Source organism: Lolium rigidum, chromosome 5 (genome assembly GCF_022539505.1).
Source record: "Lolium rigidum isolate FL_2022 chromosome 5, APGP_CSIRO_Lrig_0.1, whole genome shotgun sequence".
Lineage (NCBI taxonomy): Eukaryota > Viridiplantae > Streptophyta > Magnoliopsida > Poales > Poaceae > Lolium > Lolium rigidum.
In genome coordinates, this window is record NC_061512.1 from 13,416,224 (window position 1) to 13,438,291 (window position 22,068).

At 46.4% G+C, this 22,068-nt stretch overlaps 2 protein-coding genes across 3 annotated transcripts; one reads left to right on the forward strand and one right to left on the reverse strand.

Annotated features, from left to right (window-relative positions):
• Positions 1–1,400: 1,400 nt before the first annotated feature.
• LOC124652480 (protein NARROW LEAF 1-like) lies at positions 1,401–4,738 on the forward strand. Of its 2 annotated transcripts, none has more exons than XM_047191496.1 (6): positions 1,401–1,559; positions 1,913–2,460; positions 2,546–2,689; positions 3,071–3,311; positions 3,562–4,062; positions 4,164–4,738. In XM_047191496.1, exons 2-6 carry the CDS (start codon positions 1,972–1,974, stop codon positions 4,586–4,588), a joined length of 1,800 nt encoding a protein of 599 aa, XP_047047452.1. In that variant the 5' UTR covers positions 1,401–1,559; positions 1,913–1,971; the 3' UTR covers positions 4,589–4,738. The 2 variants fall into 2 exon arrangements, with proteins under 2 accessions (XP_047047452.1, XP_047047453.1); XM_047191497.1 differs by having other exon boundaries at positions 1,921–2,460.
• A 2,061-nt stretch (positions 4,739–6,799) lies between these two features.
• On the reverse strand, positions 6,800–8,212 carry LOC124657974 (actin-1-like). The gene is made up of 2 exons (XM_047196430.1): positions 7,759–8,212; positions 6,800–7,661 (listed from the first exon to the last, which is right to left on the reverse strand). The coding sequence occupies exons 1-2, from the start codon at positions 8,210–8,212 to the stop codon at positions 6,982–6,984; spliced, it is 1,134 nt and encodes a 377-aa protein (XP_047052386.1). The 3' UTR covers positions 6,800–6,981.
• Positions 8,213–22,068: the final 13,856 nt, after the last annotated feature.

Below are 22,068 nucleotides of genomic sequence, written 5' to 3' on the forward strand. Positions count from 1 at the left end.
ATATCGATGCAGTTGAGGTTAGAGATTTCAGTGTCCTGGAATGACCTTGATCAGCAACTTGAGGGCTCGTAGTTTGTCTTTGGCTGCCATTAGATTGCTCCTGTGCAACAGCTTGGTCTTGTGATAGTGAAGGCTCCGCATGCTCCGCATGAGTAGAGCTTGACCCTTCTCCTTCGTCTACAAGGGGTTCCTCAATGGAGCGAAAGAATCCATCACTCATTCTTCTTTATGGCCCCGGGAGGAATTACATCACCGACATCACAAAGGCCACTCTGCCTCACTTGAGAGCCATTATTCTCGTCGAACTTCACAACACGTGGCCGGTGGTCTTATTGTAGACCCTATAGGTGTGCGAGTCCGCGGCATAGCCAGCAAAGATACCTCGTTTCGCTTTGGATTCGAACTTAGCAGGACACATACCTTTTATGAGAATGTAGCACTTGCATCCAAACACACGAAAATAAGAGATATCGGGCTTGTGTTCAGAGAGAATTTCATAAGGCGTCTTGTTAAAACCTTCATAGATAGAGATGCCTAGTAGCATGGCAAGCGATTTAGATGGCTTCGGCCCAAAAAGTTATATGGAGACTTGAACTCCACTAACGTAGTTTGTGCTACATCCATCAACGTTCTACTCTTCCTCTTAGCCATACCATTTTTTTGAAGCGTGCAAGGGGCCAAGTAATGGTGCTTTATCCCCTCATCACTAAGGAACTCATCCAAAGTATAGTTCTTGAACTCGGGCCCATCGTTGCTACTTACCGTCAAGACCGCGGCATTGTGTTGGCATTGAACTTCATTGACAAAGTCGATGCGAGTCCTTTGAGTTCCACTCTTGATCTTGAATAAATAAACTCAAGTGTATCTTAAGTAGTCATCAACAATAACTAAGCAATACTTCTTCCCACCTTGCAGAGGAAATGGTGATCCAATGAGGTTCATGTGAAGGAGCTCTAAGCACCTTATAGAGGAAATGGTGGTCTTAGATTTGTGATGAGTTTCATGCGTCTTCCCTTCAACGCAAAACCCTACATGCACACATGAACCTTACAGAAAAAACATCTTGTCTTAACTCGAGGATGTGGCCACCCATGCGGTGACTTTGCAAAGACCTCATTTTAACATGAGCTAAACTACGATGCCAAATCCCCTGAAATCACTAGGATAGCATGAAGCCTCAAAAAGTTCAAATACATGTGAATAACATATCGAGTAAATCATGTGATTAACATGCCATACGAATTCAAATTCCAAACTCGATTTACAAAACAAATTGGATGTGAACAAATTCCGACTTTACCCTCCAAGTGGAGCCGTATTTGCCTCCAAGTGACATGTGCCAAATATCCCGATAGACCCCCGGTAACCATTCTTGCACTCCCTCCTACCTCCTCACCGGAGCGGAGCCCTCAGATCGGAATTTCGCCGGAGCCGCCCGCCTCCACCTCAGGCCGCGGCAGCCCTCCAGATCCGCCGGTAATGGCGCCGCCGCCTCCCTGACCAGCCCGCCCGCCCACCCGACTTACTCCCGCATCCCCCACCGACGCCGCAAGCGCAAGGTACTCACTGTTCTGAGAGAGCTCGCGCTGGTACTCAACTCACTGTGTGTGCCGGCCGAGGTGTGAGCTCCGGATCTGCCCCCACCCCTCAAACCTTCTTCTCTTTGCAAGCAAATACCCCAAAATTCCTATTTTTTCACAGTTCTTAGTTACCACTCGAGTCTTTCAGCTTCACTTTCACTTTCATGTGGCTGTTTTGCAAATTCTGACTTCTAGTGCTACTAGACGAATTTCCGATTATGTTTCATTTTATGGCTGGTAACTGATGCTATTTTATCTTGATGTTTCTGCGTCAGCCTGAAGCTAAGCTATGTAGCAGTAATGTACTATTTACCTAAGGCCTCACTCTTCAGTGCTGCAGATTGGTACAGAGGATTCCTAAAGCTCAAGAAACGCAGATGGTAGTTGCATAATGCAGCCTTCAGATATCTGGAAGGCGCATGCCGGACCACCATCGCCCCAACCATCGCTGGACATGGAGAGAAACGGCTGCAGCAGCCACCACCATAACTGCTGCCCGTCGCCGTCGCCGCTCCAGCCAGTCGCCTCAGCCGGTCAGCACTCCGAGAGCAGCGCCGCCTACTTCTCCTGGCCTACGTCTACCCTGATGCACGGGTCCGCCGAAGGCCGCGCCAACTACTTTGGGAACCTGCAGAAGGGGGTCCTCCCGGGCCACCTTGGCCGCCTGCCAAAGGGGCAGCAGGCCACCACCTTGCTTGACTTGATGATCATAAGGGCGTTCCACAGCAAGATCCTGAGGCGGTTTAGTCTGGGCACGGCGATCGGGTTCCGGATCAGGAAGGGGACGCTGACCGACACACCTGCGATCCTCGTGTTTGTTGCGAGGAAGGTGAACAAGAAGTGGCTTAGGCCTACGCAGTGTCTTCCAGCTGCCCTTGAGGTACAAATGTTCTTACATATATTTTTAGCAAATTATTTAGGTCATGCGAAATCTAATAATCTATTTCTTTCTGTTCCATAAACAGGGGCCTGGGGGTGTGTGGTGTGATGTTGACGTTGTTGAATTCTCTTATTATGGTGCACCTGCAGCAACTCCGAAGGAACAACTGTATGATGAGCTTGTGGATGGATTGCGTGGCAGTGATCCATCTATTGGTTCTGGTTCACAGGTCTTTTTTTTTTCACAGTTACTGAAATTGCTCTGCTTCTTCTTGACAATTGAAAGTTAATGTAGTGCCGGTCGCCTTTCACTAGTATTGCAAATATTTTAGGGCCTCAAACTTCTTGGAAATATACCTTTTGTTTTTTCTACTGTGCAATCAAACAACTCAAACCTACATATTTATTATTACTACATTTACCAAATCATGCATCATGCATGGAGGCCCTTGCCGCCTGATCTGCTTGGCTTAATCAAATAACAGAAGGACCAAAGAATCTGTTATTATTTTATTTCAATAATCTTTCCTGTGCATCAGAATCATTATTTAGCTGTCAGTTTCATGAACTGGTATGCTGTAACTCAGAGTTGTTTGTTTTATAATCCTCAGGTAGCTAGCCTTGAAACCTATGGGACTTTGGGTGCCATTGTGAAGAGTCGATCTGGCAACAAGCAAGTAGGCTTCCTAACCAACAGACATGTTGCAGTTGACCTGGATTATCCTAATCAGAAGATGTTCCATCCCTTGCCCCCTAATCTTGGACCTGGAGTTTACCTAGGTGCTGTTGAGAGAGCAACATCTTTTATCACTGATGATGTTTGGTATGGTATCTATGCAGGAACAAACCCAGGTAACATGCTGTGTCATGAGAATCACTTGATATATTAGTTAAACAATTCAACTACCAACTCTAGTCCAACTGAAAGAATAGTTGATTTGTGCATCTTTCCTTGTTACATATATTTGTATTGTGTTCTGTCAGGTCGATCTTGCAGGTCCATTCATTTCATGCTTTTACCGTCTACTTTTGTTACTGTGATATGTTCTTATATAGTGTTTGTGTTCCCTAAATATCATTTACCCTTGTGATGCATCTGCAGAAACATTTGTCCGGGCTGATGGTGCATTTATACCGTTTTCGGATGACTTTGACATTACTAATGTCAGCACTTCAGTTAAAGGAGTGGGACTCATTGGTGATATCAAGGCAATCGATCTACAGTCCCCAATTGGCAGTCTCATTGGTAAGCAGGTTGTTAAAGTGGGAAGAAGCTCAGGTCTGACAACAGGGACCGTCATGGCATATGCTCTTGAGTACAATGATGAGAAGGGCATATGCTTTTTTACTGACTTTCTCGTTGTCGGGGAGAACCAGCAAACGTTTGATCTTGAAGGGGACAGCGGAAGCCTTATAATCTTAACAGGACAAGACGGTGAGAAGCCACAGCCTATAGGGATTATATGGGGTGGCACGGCTAATCGTGGAAGGTTGAAGCTGAAAAGCGGTCAGGGTCCAGAGAACTGGACGAGTGGAGTTGATCTCGGGCGCCTTCTTGATCTCCTTGAGCTTGATCTAATCACAACGAGTGAAGGTTTGCAAGGTTTGCGCTTTGTTATCACTCAACAGAAATTTGATCTTTGTTTGTAGCATTATCACCTTGATTTCCTCTGATGAAACACACCACACTCTTTTGGTACACAGAGGCCCTGGAAGAACAGAGGATCACTATAGCAGCAGCTGCTGCTGCAGCTAATTCTACCGCCACAGAATCATCACCTGTAGCCACCCCCCAGGAGAACGAGAAAGTCGACAAGATCTACGAGCCCCTCGGTATCAACATCCAGCAACTTCCCCGAGACGGTTCTGCCAACTCAACAGACCAACCCAACGAGTTCCACGTCGACACAGTGGAAGGGATGAACAACGTCGAGGAGCGCCAGTTCATCCCAAACCTGATCGGCATGTCTCCGATGCGCGATGCTCAGGAAGGCAATGGCGAGTTGGAGAACCTAGCGGAGCTGCAGAACTCGCCTGAGGACATCTGTTTCTCTCTGCACCTGGGCGAGAGGGAACCAAAACGGCTCCGCTCTGATTCCACAACTGTGGACATAGACTTACAGAAGTGAGGGAACTGCATTATGACGCAGCAGCGTCTTATTCATTCCGTCATTGAGCATTTGTAATTTGTATGCATTATTATTTGAGGCGATTCGGATCTGTGCCGGCAGTGAAAAAATAAACCTTCTGTGTAAACCAGCTGTATCGAGTTTAAGTAAGTAGTTTCAGGTGAAAATGATGATCGCTCCTGCATTCTTGTCTCTATACTGTAGTCTGTAGAAGTGAACTGCATGATTTAACTTGACTCCAAACTCGTATAGCCAAAGCCGACTAACTTCTTGAAACAGTATATAATGTGTGCAACAGCATGAGTATTTTCATGGAGTATATTATGTGTATTTGTTTTTTATTTCTTTTCGTCGATTCAGACCGTCGGTTAACCTCAAACAGACTTTAATATTATTTTGTTTTTCCTAGTGTCTTCAAATGTTTAGTTTCTCCATATATTCACCAATTTGCATACTTTTGTCTGAACATATTTCGCCTTTCAAAAATTTCAATTATCTGTTTACTTGTGCATTTTGAAAGTTCAAATCTTTATGATGTTGACTTTTAAAAAGCACAAACATGAAACTGCATTGATTCAGTGGAGTTCCTAACTAAAGTTTAAATCTTAAATCTGCATTGTATGTAGAAATTTTAGGATGCTCAAATCCAGAATATGTAGACCAAAAGATTTAATAACACTTTTTTTAGTGAACTTTCATAACATTTTTTGTTACGTTATATTATCATCACAATAGGAGGGTCAATAATAATGTTACTTAATACTAGACTAGTATTGAGAATAGTAAGATTTATTCACTTTATTTAGTCTTTCATTTAAATTTCAACAATCTGTTTACTTGTGAGTTTTGAAAGTTCAAATCTTTTATGGTGTCTTAAAAAAAGCACAAACATGAGACTGCATTGATTCATTAGGGTTCCTAACGAAAATTTAAATCTTAAATCTGCATACTGTGTAGAAATTTTAGGATTCTCAAATTCAGAACATGCGGACCAAAAGATTTCATAGCAATTTTTTGTTACGTTATATTAGCATCACAATAGAAGGGTAAATAATTTTACTTAACACTAGACTAGTATTGAGAATAGTAAGATTTATTCACTTGATAAGTCCAAGAAATGCAATAATAATCATCTCGGCCGCTAGTCGGCCATTACATTATATTGAATAAAAAGATATAGTGCTTGCACGTCATCTGTGACAGATGACGAATGTGATGCATTAGTTACATAGCGTTAAACAAGAAAAAAATGTAGATTCCCGAAGAAGAGAAATTATAAAGGGAAACCAAAAAAGGATCATTATTGATCCGACGGGCGTGACCGAGCGGGCGCACGGTTTAGTTTGTTTGGCGATGATGAAGGAAGGACGTAGGATTCGTATCTAGAAGCACTTCCGGTGAACCGGATTCGTCGTACTCAGCCTTGGCGATCCACATCTGCTGGAATGTGCTGAGGGATGCGAGGATGGAGCCACCGATCCAGACACTGTACTTCCTCTCTGGCGGCGAACATATATATACAAGATTTACTTGACATTAAATTTTTCTAGTAGTATGTTCTATGATACGGTATCTACCTAGTATGATACTAGTATCCTCTCTCTCATACTTAATTGCACTGCCACATCAGCATTTTGCATGCATGATACTACCTATGATACTTCCATTGTGGGTAGTCTAATATAATTTTGTTTTTCCCAGTGTCTTTAAATGTTTAGTTTCTCAATATATTCACCAATTCGCTTACTTGCGTTTGAACATATTTAGTCTTTCATTTAAATTTGAACAATCTGTTTACTTGTGAGTTTTGAAAGTTCAAATCTTTCATGGTGTCTCCAAAAATGCACAAACATGAGACTGCATTGATTCATTAGGGTTCCTAACAACATTTTAAATCTTAAATCTGCATAGTACTATGTAGAAATTTTAGGATGCTCAAATTCAGAATATGTAGACCAAAAGATTTCATAACAATTTTTTGTTACGTTATATTAGCTTCACAATAGAAGGGTCAATAATGTTACTTAATACTAGACTAGTATTGAGAATAGTAGAAAGATTTATTCACTTGACGAGTCCAAGAAATGCAATAATAATTATTGTCTCGACCGCTAGCCGGCCATTACATTATATATTGAATAAAAAGATATAATGCTTGCACGTCATCTGTGACAGATGACGAATGTGATGCATTACATAGCATTAAACAAGAAAAATATGTAGATTCCCGAAGAAGAAAAAATAGAAAGGGAAACCAAAAAAAGAGGATCATTATCGATCCGACGAGGCCGTGATCGATCGATTGACCGAGCGGGCGCGCGACCATTAGGTACTCCGGGTTCGCGCGCTTTAGTTTGTTTGGCGATGATGAAGGAAGGACGTAGTATGCGTATCTAGAAGCACTTCCGGTGGACGATGGATGGTCCAGATTCGTCGTACTCGGCCTTGGCGATCCACATCTGCTGGAAGGTGCTGAGTGATGCGAGGATGGAGCCACCGATCCAGACACTGTACTTCCTCTCTGGCGGCGCGACGACCTTGATCTTCATGCTGCTGGGTGCGAGGGCGGTGATCTCCTTGCTCATCCTGTCGGCGATGCCGGTGAACATGGTGGTGCCTCCGGAGAGGACGATGTTGCCGTAGAGGTCCTTCCTGATGTCGACATCGCACTTCATGATGGAGTTGTAGGTGGTCTCGTGGATGCCCGCAGCTTCCATCCCGATGAAGGACGGCTGGAAGAGCACCTCGGGGCAGCGGAAGCGCTCGGCGCCGATGGTGATGACCTGTCCGTCGGGCAGCTCGTAGGACTTCTCGACGGTGGAGCTGGTGTTGGAGGTCTCCATCTCCTGGTCGTAGTCGAGGGCGATGTAGGAGAGCTTCTCCTTCATGTCGCGCACGATTTCGCGCTCCGCGCTGGTGGTGAAGGAGTAGCCGCGCTCGGTGAGGATCTTCATGAGGTAGTCGGTGAGGTCGCGCCCGGCGAGGTCGAGACGGAGGATGGCGTGGGGCAGCGCGTACCCCTCGTAGATGGGCACGGTGTGGCTCACACCGTCACCGGAGTCGAGCACGATGCCTTGTTCGTTGTTGGTCCGGATCAAGTTAGTTAAGATTGTACATATTATTGACATAATAATCTATACCTAAGAATAGAGAGACAGAATGAGATGTACCGGTGGTGCGTCCGGACGCGTAGAGGGAGAGCACGGCCTGGATGGCCACGTACATGGCGGGGGTGTTGAAGGTCTCGAACATGATCTGGGTCATCTTCTCCCTGTTGGCCTTGGGGTTGAGCGGCGCCTCCGTCAGCAGAACGGGGTGCTCCTCCGGCGCCACGCGGAGCTCGTTGTAGAAGGTGTGATGCCAGATCTTCTCCATGTCGTCCCAGTTGGAGACGATGCCGTGCTCGATGGGGTACTTGAGGGTGAGGATACCACGCTTGGACTGCGCCTCGTCCCCGACGTACGCGTCCTTCTGCCCCATGCCCACCATCACGCCCGTGTGCCGTGGCCGCCCCACGATGCTGGGGAACACGGCCCGGGGCGCGTCGTCGCCGGCGAACCCGGCCTTCACCATGCCCGTGCCGTTGTCGCACACCAGGGGCTGGATGTCCTCGCCGTCCGCCATCTTCGACCTCCGGCGATCGACCGCCCGGCTTCTGGTTGTTTTTGGTGTTCTAACGAGGAGAGGAAGACGCGAAAAGGGAGATGGACCTCCAAGACCAGCTACGATCCATGGAAGGGTGGATGGAGTATTATTTAACGTGAACGCAAGCGGAGGCCCGCACTCCTCGCCGCCTTCCCATGCATGGACAGAAAAGAGAGAGGGAGAGGAGAGAGTCCTCAGCCTCACAATTAATCACCTTATTTTTCTTCTCCAAGCGATTAACTCTATTTCATTACATCTAAAAAAAACTATATTACATTAATAAATTCACAGGTGGAGTGGCCTTACATATAGAGAGAGAAAGGTATTTTTTTCCGCACGGAGGAACATCTTTGGGTAAGAAATTGTGCAATACATGAGAAAATTCCTATACCACATGCCTCCTTAAGGCCTTGTATACTACTCTCCGTCTTAAAATGTAAGTCATCTAAGCATCGGACAAAAATCAACGTTTTAAAAGTTTGACCAACTTTATACATAAAGATATGAAGTTATGAACATTTACAATACTAAATCAATATCAGTAGATTCGCCACAAAGTATATTTTCTTTATATGTCTATTTGATGTTGTAGATGTAAATATTTTTTTTATCAAAGTTAGTAAGATTGGACTTTCGACTAATTTTTAGACGCCTTACATTTTGGGATGAGGAGGGCGTACTAGTGTATTTCAGGGGATCGGAGGGGATTATGCAGAATCCTGAAAAATCCCGAGTAGTATGTTTACTTCTCCTGGTTCGAACGGGATAATCCCGAGACATCCCTTCATATCACCTCATTTTTGTCTAGATCAAAAACTCTCCCTCATACTAGTGTATTTTTTGATAAGATTATTTGAAAGGATGGTAGAGGGTAGGGTGAACACCAAATCCCCTCTCATCCCTAAACTTCTTGGGAGTGAAAATAGGAGAGAAATAAACAAGGCCAAAGGCGGTTTAGGTGTTGGTAACAAATGACCAGGGACCAATTGTATGTCTATGTCTATAAGTTATCAATGGCGACTCAATTCACACCACCAATGGTGTTATTGTACTCATTAGTACCCTACTGCTCGAGGCCTCCATGTACCTTCACTATGGGCAGAAGCCCTACACATCAACACATACCGCATCGGCATTCGAGGTACCTACGCCCATAATTCAAAACTACACACTCCATTTTCTTTGGCATCCAACTAACCTATCAAGGACTTTCCCCTCTCCATCCCCTCTCCGTAGACATGATAAGCTCTATACTAAATCTCATTTTGTCAAAGCATAGTTTCTCTTCTGGATATAACATCTCTATATCTTTATTGAAGAAGAGTTTTACAAAAAACATTTTTGTTAACTACTAGGTAGGGGTCACCCATTTTATTTTCTCCGGTCATCTATATATGACCAAATCATCTTTCCATCTTTTCTTCGTACTGTCAAGGTACACTTTGCTCCATACCAACTGGTATCCTTTCCAAATGTTGGGAAAACATTTTTAATAAACCAAAAACCCTTTAGGCTAAGTAACATGCCTTCCCATCCGTGCATGATATTGGACAAGGCTATTTGAATAGTTTGACACTTTGCACAAGTTGTACACTTTTCCCACAAGATCCGGATACCTGTCATGCAGGCATCATCCATGCATAGCATCATATGCTACGACAAACACCCAATTATAGTATTTCACCTGCTCGCATTAGCATAAGACACACCGCCTAGAGATGTACCCCTCAGCACCGAAGTCCCAGAGGATGTTTGTCTAGGATTTACAAGATCCCCCGCCAGCTCGACCCTCCGGAATGTCTCTACCATTTGTATGAATTTTTAATGAGAGCTCATAGGTTCGAGAGTTTGTGTTTTTCTTTGGTTTCTTTTGACTTTCTTTGAGTTTCTCTTGATTTCTTTTGCGTTTGGTTTTGACCTCTTTTTCTTGTGTTTCTTTTTGGGAGATTCATCTAAGTTTGGCTTTTCCTTGTTGATTTCTTTCAAACTCGAATGAATAGTACCTTTACCAGTTACAACCTCTAATTCCAAGCCATTCCCTACCTCGAGAAACTATTCCGTCTAAAAGCACAAGCCCCCACTTAAAATCTAGGATTTATGGAATTTAGCAACCAATACTACCGGTGGTCAGGCCGGTACTACCGCCCCCTTGCAGTGTTCTGGCGTCGTCAGAATTCTGCCTTGGAGCGGTACTACCGCCTGAGGTACCGGTTAGTACCAGGAAGCGGTACTACCACTTTTGCGACCGATATTACCGCTTCGTCTTTTGACTTAAGGTACCGGTTCGGGGCCGGACCACACTGTCCCCCTCTTTTCCCCAACCCACCTCAAGTCAAAGGATGTCGCCGGTTCCAAGATCCCCGAGGAGAGTCGCCCCGATCTCCTCCTCCGGCCACCCTCGACCCCATCTCCTCCGTGGAGAAGCTTCCCCACCTTCTTCTCCACCATGGCCTCCGGTATGAACTCGAACACCCTCTCTAGGGTTTGTTGGATTCCCTGCAATAATAGGCTAGGGTTCTTGGAGATTTTGGTGGAGATTCACCCTAGTAGCCATTCCATGTATGTAGATACTAGCTAGCTACATTGTGTGAAATTTTGGACCTCAATGCCATGGACCATTGCCAAATCTGGGCATGCTAGGCTCGAGTGGTAATACCAGTTACTTTTGACCGGTACTATCGGATCTGGCAGTGGTACTACTGCTTGAAACAACTTTTCACGAATGTTGCTTGTTAGTGTCTCATGCTTTACACCTCCAGGGCTTGTGCACTTATCTCCTATTCCCTCTACAACCTCTGCTGTTTACAGGTTCGAAGCCTTGGGCTCCAAAGAAGAGGAACCTCCCCATCTCTCTTCGCCAAGGCGAGATTGAACAAGAACCCCTCTCTCCTCGCACCACCAAGCGACAACGAGCATCAGCAGCCAAGAAGAAGACCGCCATGGGACCTGTCAAGCCTATGGACCAGTTGTCCAAGAACCAATTCTTGGAGATTCACAATGTCAATCTGTATGTGGTCGAGAAGAATGTCCTCTTGTGCCCCAATCCATACTCCTACGACAAGAACCAAGAGATGATCTATACTGAAATCTATGGCGTCAAGGAATTTACTTGTTGCCCTCAATGCTATATCAACTTGGAGAAACTTGATTCCGAGCCCGAATATTTCGGAGAGTCCAAGGAAATATGTGAAGAATTGGGGCTCATTCCCTTGATGAATTTCAACCATCCATTCTCCAAGGAGGTCATATGCCAATTCTATGCCACCGTCCAATTCGACATCGATGAGAATGACGTCCGCTCTCTCACTTGGATGATTGATACGTTGTAAACGTATCTATAATTTTTGATGCTCCATGCTCCTTTTACACTAATTGCTATATGTTTTGTTTACACTTCGTGGCACTTTTATGCATTTTCTGACACTAACCTATTGACAAGATGCCACAGTGCCAGTTTCCTGTTTCCTGCTATTTTTTATTTCAGAAAGTTGTACATGAAATATTCTCGGAATTAGACGAAACAAAAGCAAAGTTCCTATTTTTTCCGGAGCGAAGACGAAGTCCAGAGGAGAGACGAAGGGGGGCCACAGGGTGGCCAGAACTACCCTAGGCGCGGCCTGGACCTAGCCCGCTCCTAGGGGTGGTCTGGGCCACCAGGCCTCCACCGACCTTGCCCTTTCGCCTATATAAAGCTCCCGACGCAAAAACCCTAAATATACAAGCCTCCGTCGATGAAAAGTTTGGTAGCTCCGCCGCCATCGCAGACAAGATACGGGGGCAGAAGTCTCTGTTCCGGCACCCTGTCGGGACGGGGAATTGCCCCCGGAGCCATCTCCATCGACTCCACCACCATCTCCATCGCCGTTGTTGACTCCCATGATGAAGAGCGAGTAGTTCTCCCCCGAGGCTGAGAGCTCTACCGGTAGCTATGTGGTATGTCTCTCTCTCTCCCATGGTGTGATCTTTATGTGACCATGAGCTTTGTAATCTAGATGTTGTTATGCTATTCAAGTGAACTTTACTTATGTGATCTCTGGAGACTCCTTGTCCCACGTGTGTAATGGTGGAGTGTGTGCATCGTGTGGGTCTCTTAGGCTATATTTCACAGAATATTTGTTCACTGAATTATGATTTGAGTTGGATATCTCTATAAAATTGTGGTGTGTTAGTACTGCCTATGAATGCTCAAAGTGCAGCGCGGGGTGTTCATTAGTACTTGGAAATACATTTTTAAGGTTTGCTTTTGCAGACCTATGCAGTGGATTAGTGTTCGTTATCCAGCCAGAGAGTCTTTTAGAGTAGCATAGTGAAGTGCTTATATTTATATTCCTTTATGATATCATTGTTGAGAGTGACCACTAGTGAAAGTATGATCCCTAGGCCTTGTTTCCAAACATCGAATCACCGTTTATTTATTGGTTTACTGTATGTTTACTCGCTGCCATATTTATTTCAGATTATTATTACCACTCATATTCATCCATATCACTTGCATTTTACTATCTCTTCGCCGAACTAGTGCACCTATACATCTGACAAGTGTATTTGGTGTGTTGGGGATACAAGAGACTTCTTGTATCTTAATTGCAGGGTTGCTTGAGAGGGATATCTTTGACCTCTACCTCCCTGAGTTCGATAAACCTTGGGTGATCCACTTAAGGGAAACTTGCTGTTGTTCTACAAACCTCTGCACTTGGAGGCCCAACAATGTCTACAAGAATAGAACCGTGAGTAGACATCAATGACCAAGGAGCACCTCATGAAGGCCAATTGGGAGCAGTTTGCACATGGTCTCGGATATCAACTCTTCGCCCCCAAAAACTTCAACGTCTTCCGGGTTCATCTCGCCCACAAGCCTATGAAGAAGGACAAGATGGTTCACCTCTACCTTGCCGGAAGGGCTGTGTGTGTGGGACTGCCTATGACCTCCTTCCCACCTAGGACATCATGCCCTGGGTCTTCCGCAACACCGTTGACGTGGGCATTATCCTTCGGGTAAATGTTATTGCTCTATCATGTGTGGCCCAACCGGAGGCCCATGAAGACACTCGATGGCAAGGTGGGCCACTATGGTGGTGCCGAAGAAGATTCCTTGAAGAACAAGACGAAGAGGCGAATCAAGGAAGGAAAGTCTAGAACTAGGATCTTTTGTAACCTAGTCGTACCCGGACAGATCTCTTGAGACCTGGCATCCTATATAAGGGCCAGGAGAGGGGCTGCCGAGGGACACACAATCAATCTTAGCAACTTTAGCCACCAGAAGTCTAGAGCTAGGGTTTCATAGCACTTAGCCTCTCGACGAGATCACAGTCGAAACCTTCGGCACCCCATTGTAACCCGATATTTTCATAATCAAGATCGGACGAGGCGGGACGTAAGGGTTTTACCTCATCGAGGGCCCCGAACACTGGGTAAATCGCTCTCCCCGCTTGTCTGTTAACCGATGTCTCGTGTCAGCCTACAAGATTCCATCAACCCTAAGCCCCAATCGGAGGGCATTGCCGAGGAGTACCCTCGACAATTGGCGCCGTCTGTGGGGAACCTGTTGGCACAAGATCCATCATCGGCAGATCCAACCATGTCGTCGACAGCTTCGTCGACGCCTTCGTCATCACCAATCTTGGGAAGTCCGATCCGATTCGGCTCTTATGAGTTCACCCCGAACAGCGACTCTTCTCGCTCGACTTTTTCGGATCTACAAGGAAACATGGAGATAACGTTCGGAAGCGTCCACTACAACGTCAACGCGGAAGGAGTCCTCCGTCTGCTGGAACCATACGCCCCCGGATTAGCAAGGAAATCGCTCCCATCGGCTGCAAGGTCAACCGTGTCATCATCAGTCGACCTTTCGGCAGGGCATCCCCGCCATCGACTCTCGATCGACGTCCTCAATGTCGGTCGGATCCGATAACCCTGTACCGTCAGAGATGACTTCGTACTACTGCCTGAACTGCGACACAAGGCATGGGTTGGGATCGAGTGACACGCCGTTCATCTGCAGTGCTCAGTATTCATCGGGAGAGGACAGTGTCGACAGCATCGTCAAGGAGGTTACCTGGAAAACAGTGCACCACCAAGTCTATGCTGCCAATAACACAAGAAACACAAGGAACGGGGGAGGAGGAGATCACACCCCGCGCTCCAGCCGGCGACACAGCTTTGAAAACAGCGCCAGTAACAATAATAGTGATTACACCATCACAGAGGAAGAATGGGCAGCAGCCAGGGCAGCCGTGCTTAATAACACCCCGCTTCCCGCCGGTACTTCGGTTGGAACCCTCAATGCCTACCGCTCCATCTTGGAGAAAATTCGGGAGCGTCTATCGAATGAGCAGGCCACCCTCGAAGGACGCATGTTCGCGGCAGAACAATCCAGTGAGCGGCAAAGGGGCTCGCGAGGAAGTGCGTCCCGAAGAAGCCGAGGTGCAGGGAAGCATCGATCAAGGCTGTCCAGACTTTCGGAAGACGATGCTAGAGAAATAACCTCAAACCTATCCAAATCCTTCATGACTACGGACACTGCGGGCATGCTAAGGCCAAAAACCGTTGAAGGAGCAACCGCCAACCTCGCGGCATACCTCATCAATCAACGACCCGAAGGTCCTATGACTCAAGCTCATCGAGGCGCCCTGGAAAGCCTCGCAATCTTAGGAGACAACCTGGTTCCACGGAAGGAAAAAACTACACTCCAAGACAGTGGCTCGAAGCACCGTTTGAGAGACGCCCGAGACGAAATCTCCCAGAGCCGAATCGATAGAGCCAGACGACGGCGAGCCGCGAGGGAGGAGTACGACAGCGGTGCTTCAGAAGAAAGCCAGGAGTACGACGGCGAGTTGAGGGGAGCTGACTGCTTGAGCTACAAGATCCGTGAAACGATGCCACCCAAGAAATTCAAACCTACCCCTACCGACGCCGCTAAGTACGATGGACAGCAGGAGCCAAGGTCATGGATAGACGATTACCTACAAACCGTGATCCTGCACAAAGGAAATCAGATAGCAGCGATGCAGTGTTTGCAACTTTACCTGAAAGATTCGGCACGGGCCTGGTTGAGAGGCCTGCCGAAGGGTTCTATCAAGTCATGGGACGACCTGGTGGACGCCTTCGTCGCGAACTTCCAAGCAACATACAAGAGGCCTGTTGGGATCGAAGAATTACGGCATTGCCAGCAGAAACCGAAGGAGTCGATGCGCGCATACATCGGGAGATTCACTAAACTCCTGAACACCGCCGAAGATGTTTCCGTCGACAGAGCAATCGACGCCTTTAGCGACGGTATCCGACGTGAGACCTACATAGAGGAACTTGGGCGCAAGAAGCCAAAGACTATAACCAAGTTGATGGAAATCGCTAACAGCTGGGCTGATGGCGAAGACAATGTACGAAGGCCACGACAACGCAGTGACGACGAAGACGACGATCAGCCGAAGCACGATTCGGGCAGTCGAAGGGATCGTCGTAAGAAAAGGAAGGACCGCAGTTACGATGACAACAATCTGGTAGCCGTAGGATATTCCGATCGACAAGACGATCGTTACAACGACAGGCGAGACGATCGGCAGGACGACAACCGAAGTAATTCTGGGAACCGTGGCAACTACAAACCACGACCGCAGAGGACCCCAGAGTTACCCTTCGCTGAGCAGATAAACGCTCCTTGCTACTTGCACTCTTACATCGACCAAAAAGATAACAAGAAAAAGTCCAGCCAGCTGCTCAGAGACTGTCGACAGTTCATCGAGATGCAGAAGCTCATCCAGCAGCAGCAGCAGCCAATTCCACCTCCGCCTCCACCTCAGCACCAGGTCCAGCAAGCCCAGCCTCACAACCCTAACGAGTCCTTTCTGCCACCGCATGGGCAAATGAGTATGATTCTCAGGACCGGTGTTTCGAGAAGGGAGATGAAGAAGCTCACTCAGGAAATCAACCTGGCAGAAGGCATCATGGCTAATATTCCTGAATATATCGACTGGTCCTCGCAGAGCATTACGTTTAGCAGAGCGGATCACCCGATGACCATCCCAAAGCCGGGGCACGCTGCCTTAGTAGTTGAGGCGCAAATTGGAGGATTTAAGATGACCAAAGTCTTCATGGACGGAGGAAGCGGATTAAACCTGATATTCCTCGACACGATCAAAAGCATGGGAATCACGATGAGGATGCTAGAAGAAACGGATACCTGCTTCCATGGAATCCTCCCCACCTTACCGGTGTACTCTCTTGGCAAAGTTTACCTAAACATCTTCTTTGGAAAACCCGACAACTTCAGGAAGGAAAAGATCGAGTTTGAAGTAGTAAACTGGGAATCACAGTAGCACGCTATACTTGGAAGATCAACTTATGCCAAGTTCATGGCTGTGCCACATTACGCATACCTCAAGCTGAAAATGCCTGGGAACAATGGAACAAACATCACAGTCTATGGAAGTTTCTCACGCTCGGATAATTGTGATCGCGAGTTTCAGAGGATCGCTGCGAAGTTCGGGCTCAAAAAGGAACCTGTCGACTTCCCTTCAAGATCGTTAGCAATCGACAATAAAGAAGATGAACGTGTCACGAAGTCGAAGAAGAAGCCAGCCGACCTCACCCCGGAAGCTTCGACAGTAAAAACCTCGACAGCTGGCGACAAGATCGTCATGGAAGAAAAGAAAACTCCGGCAATCACCGCAATAGCTCCTGCTGAAACCAGTGATGCTTCCAAAACCACCGGTGCAACAGACAAGCTTGAAGATAAGGAGAAACCTCCTCTTGCTTAAAAGGATGCACAACATCATGCTTAGTTTCTTTCTTTTTCTCTTTTTCAGCAGGGCCTCTTTTAGCCCTTTAGCCTTCTTACTTTATTAATGAAGACTTATGTTGTGTTTCTCTGAAGAATTGCAGTAATTCGGGGTACCCGAACAACATTATCAGAGACTTTGTCCATATATCAACGAACATCAGTTCAATGGAAAATAGCCTCGGGGATTGCACTCTAGAAAAAGCCTCTGAAATTACGAGTGCTATGATGCAAAACCAACGGGGACTTCGCTCTCCTCCTTCTCTATAGATGCCTCAAAGAGTGCCACGAATAGCAAGGATCGTGAAACACGTAACGAAAACGACCCACACTCGATACTTTAAAATCACGGAAGTATCAAAGAGTGACGGAGTCATCGGCAGATCTAGTGCCACCGACTCGATCGGGAGCTGCTGTCAAGACATACATCGGTTGAAAGCAAAGTTGCACATACAACGGGTTTAGCAAGACCCGCAACACGAGCTGATCACTCACATAATTTGCTACCAACTAAACATAAATACACATCCTAACGCGGATGCAAAAACGAGTAATTAAGATTTACTCCCCAAAAATGTGCTAACAGCATTAACATGGCAGAGGTACGCATGTGCATCTGCCGATAAAATAGTTCGATGTTGAACATCCGAACATTCGGATACAACAAATATCGAGGTTTCCTACATACAACAGGGGCCTTTTTCTCTTGTCTACTCTTGAGGAGTCGTTGTTTCTTCGGATGCCACCGAAGCTCCTTCGAGTCTCTCAACAAGAATTGCGGCAGGAAGGTCCACCCTCGGGTAAAGTGGCTCCAATTCACCTACAACATTGGCAATCGCCAGCAGGTCCTTCGAAGGATGACATACAAGAACAAGGGCGAGTGCGGCTCTAGCCCCCGCAAGAAGTTGTGCTCGAACCAAGCTTCGGATCTTCTTGGCGTTACTGAATTCTGACATTAAAGTCAATAGCGTGGGAGGGACAGCGTCCAAAGGGAACATTGTCTTCCATATCACTCTTAGCCCCTTATAGCACTTGTCAAAAAAACGATGGACCTGTTGGACCCGGTCTTGGAACTTTGCGACAGTGGAGGCCTTCGAATGTTCTTTCCAGAAAACGTCATCAGAAGATGATAGCTGAGTCAACGCATTTACACGCTCGTGGATCCGCTTGTTCTCCTCAGCAGGGTTTAGAGCTATGACTAGAAAAGGAAACGAAGTAAGATAAGAAGATGCCTTTTTATGGAAAAACAAGGAGCAAGAAATCAAGGGCGCTTACAGGACAAACTCTCTGTGGCTTTATGCAACTCAGTAAGAGCATAGCGCTCTGCGTTAACCGCAAGCTCGTTCTTTTTTCTAATAATAGCAGCCAAAGCATAAGTACTGCGCATGTCCTTTTCCATCTGAGCAATTCGATCCTTCATGCGCTGGAGTCGATCACCCACGGAGCAAGCACCCGAAGAATCATCGGTAAATGCGGGTACAGGGAAAACCTGCAAAACATTGTTCAAGGGCATGATGGATTATATGGATTCAATACTGAAGGTTACTCCCATCGGGATCTTACAAATGAAAGTGTTATAGCAAAAGTACACTGGCAACATTTCCAGCATGGAATTCATTACAATCATAAAAGTCTTGCGACATGACATTGTTTTAACTGAGCAAAATTACAAGAATAGAATCAAGGGGCCTGGGTCTGGTTCGACAAGCTTGGACCAACGGATGATTTCTTTGCCGAGACTAGATCAAGGAGCTGGCGAGCACATTTAAGAGCCGAGGTCTTAAAGACGCCCAAGTCAACAAATTGCCCATCTTGCTCTTTTGGCAGCTCTTTGGACATCTCTTCAATGTTGGCTTTGAAGCCATGACCCATCATAAGCTGGAAGGCTAAGAGGGCACCATAGGTATGCGAAGTACGTTTGAATACCTCGATAACCTCCTTGGTGCTGATGGCAAAAGCGTCGATCAGCTGCCCCGGTCTTGTTTTTGTCGATCTTGGGGAAAATCATCGACTGCATCCGTGCCATGGCTCCTTTGCCCTTCTGAAGGAGTTCCTGAACGAGCTGGTGAGACGCAAGGGTCATCGACAGGGTATTAGCCGGAGAATTGCTCGGAAGCTTATCCAGAGCCTCGGCAGGGATGTCAGCAGCTTCTGCAGAGAACGAAATGAGAGGAGCTCGCTAACTAGGAATTGAATTTACAAGGCGAAAATTATTGGGAGAACGAAAAGGGAATTACTGAGCAAGGCTAAGGAAGACTGGCGAAGAAGATCATCTTTCTCGGTCACCCGAGCTTCGGAAACTAGCCTGGACGCCTCTTCATCCTTCAGCCTCTTCTTCAGCCCCTCAAGTTCCTCCTTTAAGGAGTCGACCTCCTGGCGAGCCTCGACAGCCATTTTTATTGCGCCCTCTAACTTCGAGGAAGAAAACTCAACCTCCTTTTCAGCTGGGCCTTGTCAACTTCCAGAGAAGTATATTGGGAGGCAAAAGTCTCTAGAGAGGAAATGACAGCTCGCAAATACTTAAGAAATAAGGAAAAACAGTTATCAGTTGAAGAACTAGTAATTTAATCAAGGTCCATTCAGGAGATGTTGCATTAAAACAGGAAAAGACCTACAGGTTTCCCTGGAGAAGGAGCTGCGGCTGCGGCAGTCGAAGGAATATCCTTCCCCCTAGAAAGGGAAGAAGCAGTCGATATCTGGGCTGTTGGGGCCGCGGCAGGGGCCGAAGCCTGATGACCCACAAGTATAGGGGATCGCAACAGTCTTCGAGGGAAGTATTACCCAATTTATTGATTCGACACAAGGGGAGACAAAGAATACTTGGAAGCCTTAACAGCGGAGTTGTCAATTCAGCTGCACTGGAAACGGACTTGCTCGCAAGAGTTTATCGGTAGTAACGGTTTTATAGCAATAGCGGTAGTGAAATAACGGCAGACGAGTAACAAAGACAGCGGTAGCGATTTTAGTAAACAGCGAGGATTAAAATACGTAGGCACGGGGACGGATGACGGGCGTTGCATGGATGAGAGAAACTCATGTAACAATCATAGCGGGGCATTTGCGGATAATAATAAAACGGTGTCCAAGTACTAATCAATCAATAGGCATGTGTTCCAATTATAGTCGTACGTGCTCGCAATGAGAAACTTGCACAACATCTTTTGTCCTACCAGCCGGTGGCGGCCGGGCCTCAAGGGAAACTACTTGGATATTAAGGTACTCCTTTTAATAGAGTACCGGAGCAAAGCATTAACACTCCGTGAACACATGTGATCCTCACATCACTACCATCCCCTCCGGTTGTCCCGATTTCGTCACTTCGGGGCCATTGGTTCCGGACAGCGACATGTGTATACAACTTGCGGGTAAGATCATAAACAACGAATATCTTCATGAATCAATAACATGTTCAGATCTGAGATCATGGCACTCGGGCCCTAGTGACAAGCATTAAGCATAACAAGTTGCAACAATATCATAAAAGTACCATCTACGGACACTAGGCACTATGCCCTAACAATCTTATGCTATTACATGACCAATCTCATCCAATCCCTACCATCCCCTTCAGCCTACGGCGGGGGAATTACTCACACATGGATGGGGGAAACATTGCTGGTTGATGGAGAGGCGTTGGCGGTGATGGCGGTGATGATCTCCTCCAATTCCCCGTCCCGGCGGAGTGCCAGAACGGAGACTTCTGGCTCCCGCGACGGAGTTTCGCGATGTGGCGGCGTTCTGGAGGGTTTCTGGCGACTTCGACTTCTCTCCGGGCGTTTTTAGGTCGAGGCGAATAAGTAGTCCGAAGGAGGGCGTCGGAGGCCGGCCGAGGGGCCACACCACCCGGCCGCGCGGGCCCCCCGGGCCGCGCCACCAGGTGGTGTGGGGCCCTCGGGCCTCCACTTCAATTGCCCCTCTGGCTCCGTTAGTTTCCTGGGAAAATAGGGCCTTCTGCATAAATTCCGAGATTTTTCCCGAAAGTTGGATTTCCGCACAAAAACGAGACACCGAGCAGGTTCGCTGAAAACAGCGTTAGTCCGTGTTAGTTGCATCCAAAATACACAAATTAGAGGCCAAACAATAGCAAAAGTGTTCGGGAAAGTAGATACGTTTTGGACGTATCAACTCCCCCAAGCTTAGCTTATTGCTTGTCCTCAAGCAATTCGAGTTAACAAGCGAGCGATAAAAGAACTTTCACGAACACATTTGCTCATATGATGTATATATTCTCATGATATGGCTAATACTTGAGCAGCTCATAATGAGACACATGCAAATAAGATCATCCAACAGCTATGTCAATCATGGAGAGGTATCAACAATTAATAATAAGCATCATGAATCATGTATATAAGCAGGATTGCAATGTTCATAAGAGAGTATGATAAAGTGGTATCTCGCTTGCTCGTATTTGATTGGCAAAACATAAATGCCCGGGCACCTCTGGAGTTCATAGAAAGACTAGAAGTAGTGATTGTCAAAAGATAAATGCATCAAAGTTATACCACAATCAATCATATTTTGAGACAAGCATATTATACTAAGAATGACAGTTGTGCTCTCAAGAAAGTGCTCAAAGAAAGGATGGAGACACAACATAAAAGTAAAAGATCGACCCTTCGCAGAGGGAAGCAGGGATTAACATGCGCTAGAGCTTTTCATTTGTATAAATCAGGAGTAAAATTATTTTGAGAGGTGTTTGTTGTTGTCAACGAATGGTAATGGGTACACTAACTACCTCGCCAACCGGACTTTCAAGAGCGGCTCCCATGAATTATTGCATATTTATGTGGCACTCCTTCCAACCTTTCTTGCACAAACCATGGCTAACCGAATCCTCGGGTGCCTCGCCAACAATCTCATACCATGAAGGAGTGCCTTTTTATTTTAGTTTTATTATGATGATGACACTCCCCCCAACCTTTGCTTACACAAGCCATGGCTAACCGAATCCTTCGGGTGCCGTCCAACAATCACAAACCATGGAGGAGTGTCTATTTAAGTTTAATTAATTCGGGACTGGGAATCCCATTGCCAGCTCTTTTTGCAAAATTATTGG

Excerpts from the sequence above, each read along its gene's own strand:
- LOC124652480 (XM_047191496.1), top strand. The coding sequence starts at position 1,972 with ATGCAGCCTTCAGATATCTGGAAGGCGCATGCCGGACCACCATCGCCC. Across the intron at positions 2,690-3,070 it reads CTATTGGTTCTGGTTCACAG|GTAGCTAGCCTTGAAACCTA; the intron begins GTCTTTTTTTTT and ends TATAATCCTCAG. Across the intron at positions 4,063-4,163 it reads AACGAGTGAAGGTTTGCAAG|AGGCCCTGGAAGAACAGAGG; the intron begins GTTTGCGCTTTG and ends TTTGGTACACAG.
- LOC124657974 (XM_047196430.1), bottom strand. The coding sequence starts at position 8,212 with ATGGCGGACGGCGAGGACATCCAGCCCCTGGTGTGCGACAACGGCACG. Across the intron at positions 7,662-7,758 it reads CGCGTCCGGACGCACCACCG|GCATCGTGCTCGACTCCGGT; the intron begins GTACATCTCATT and ends ACAACGAACAAG.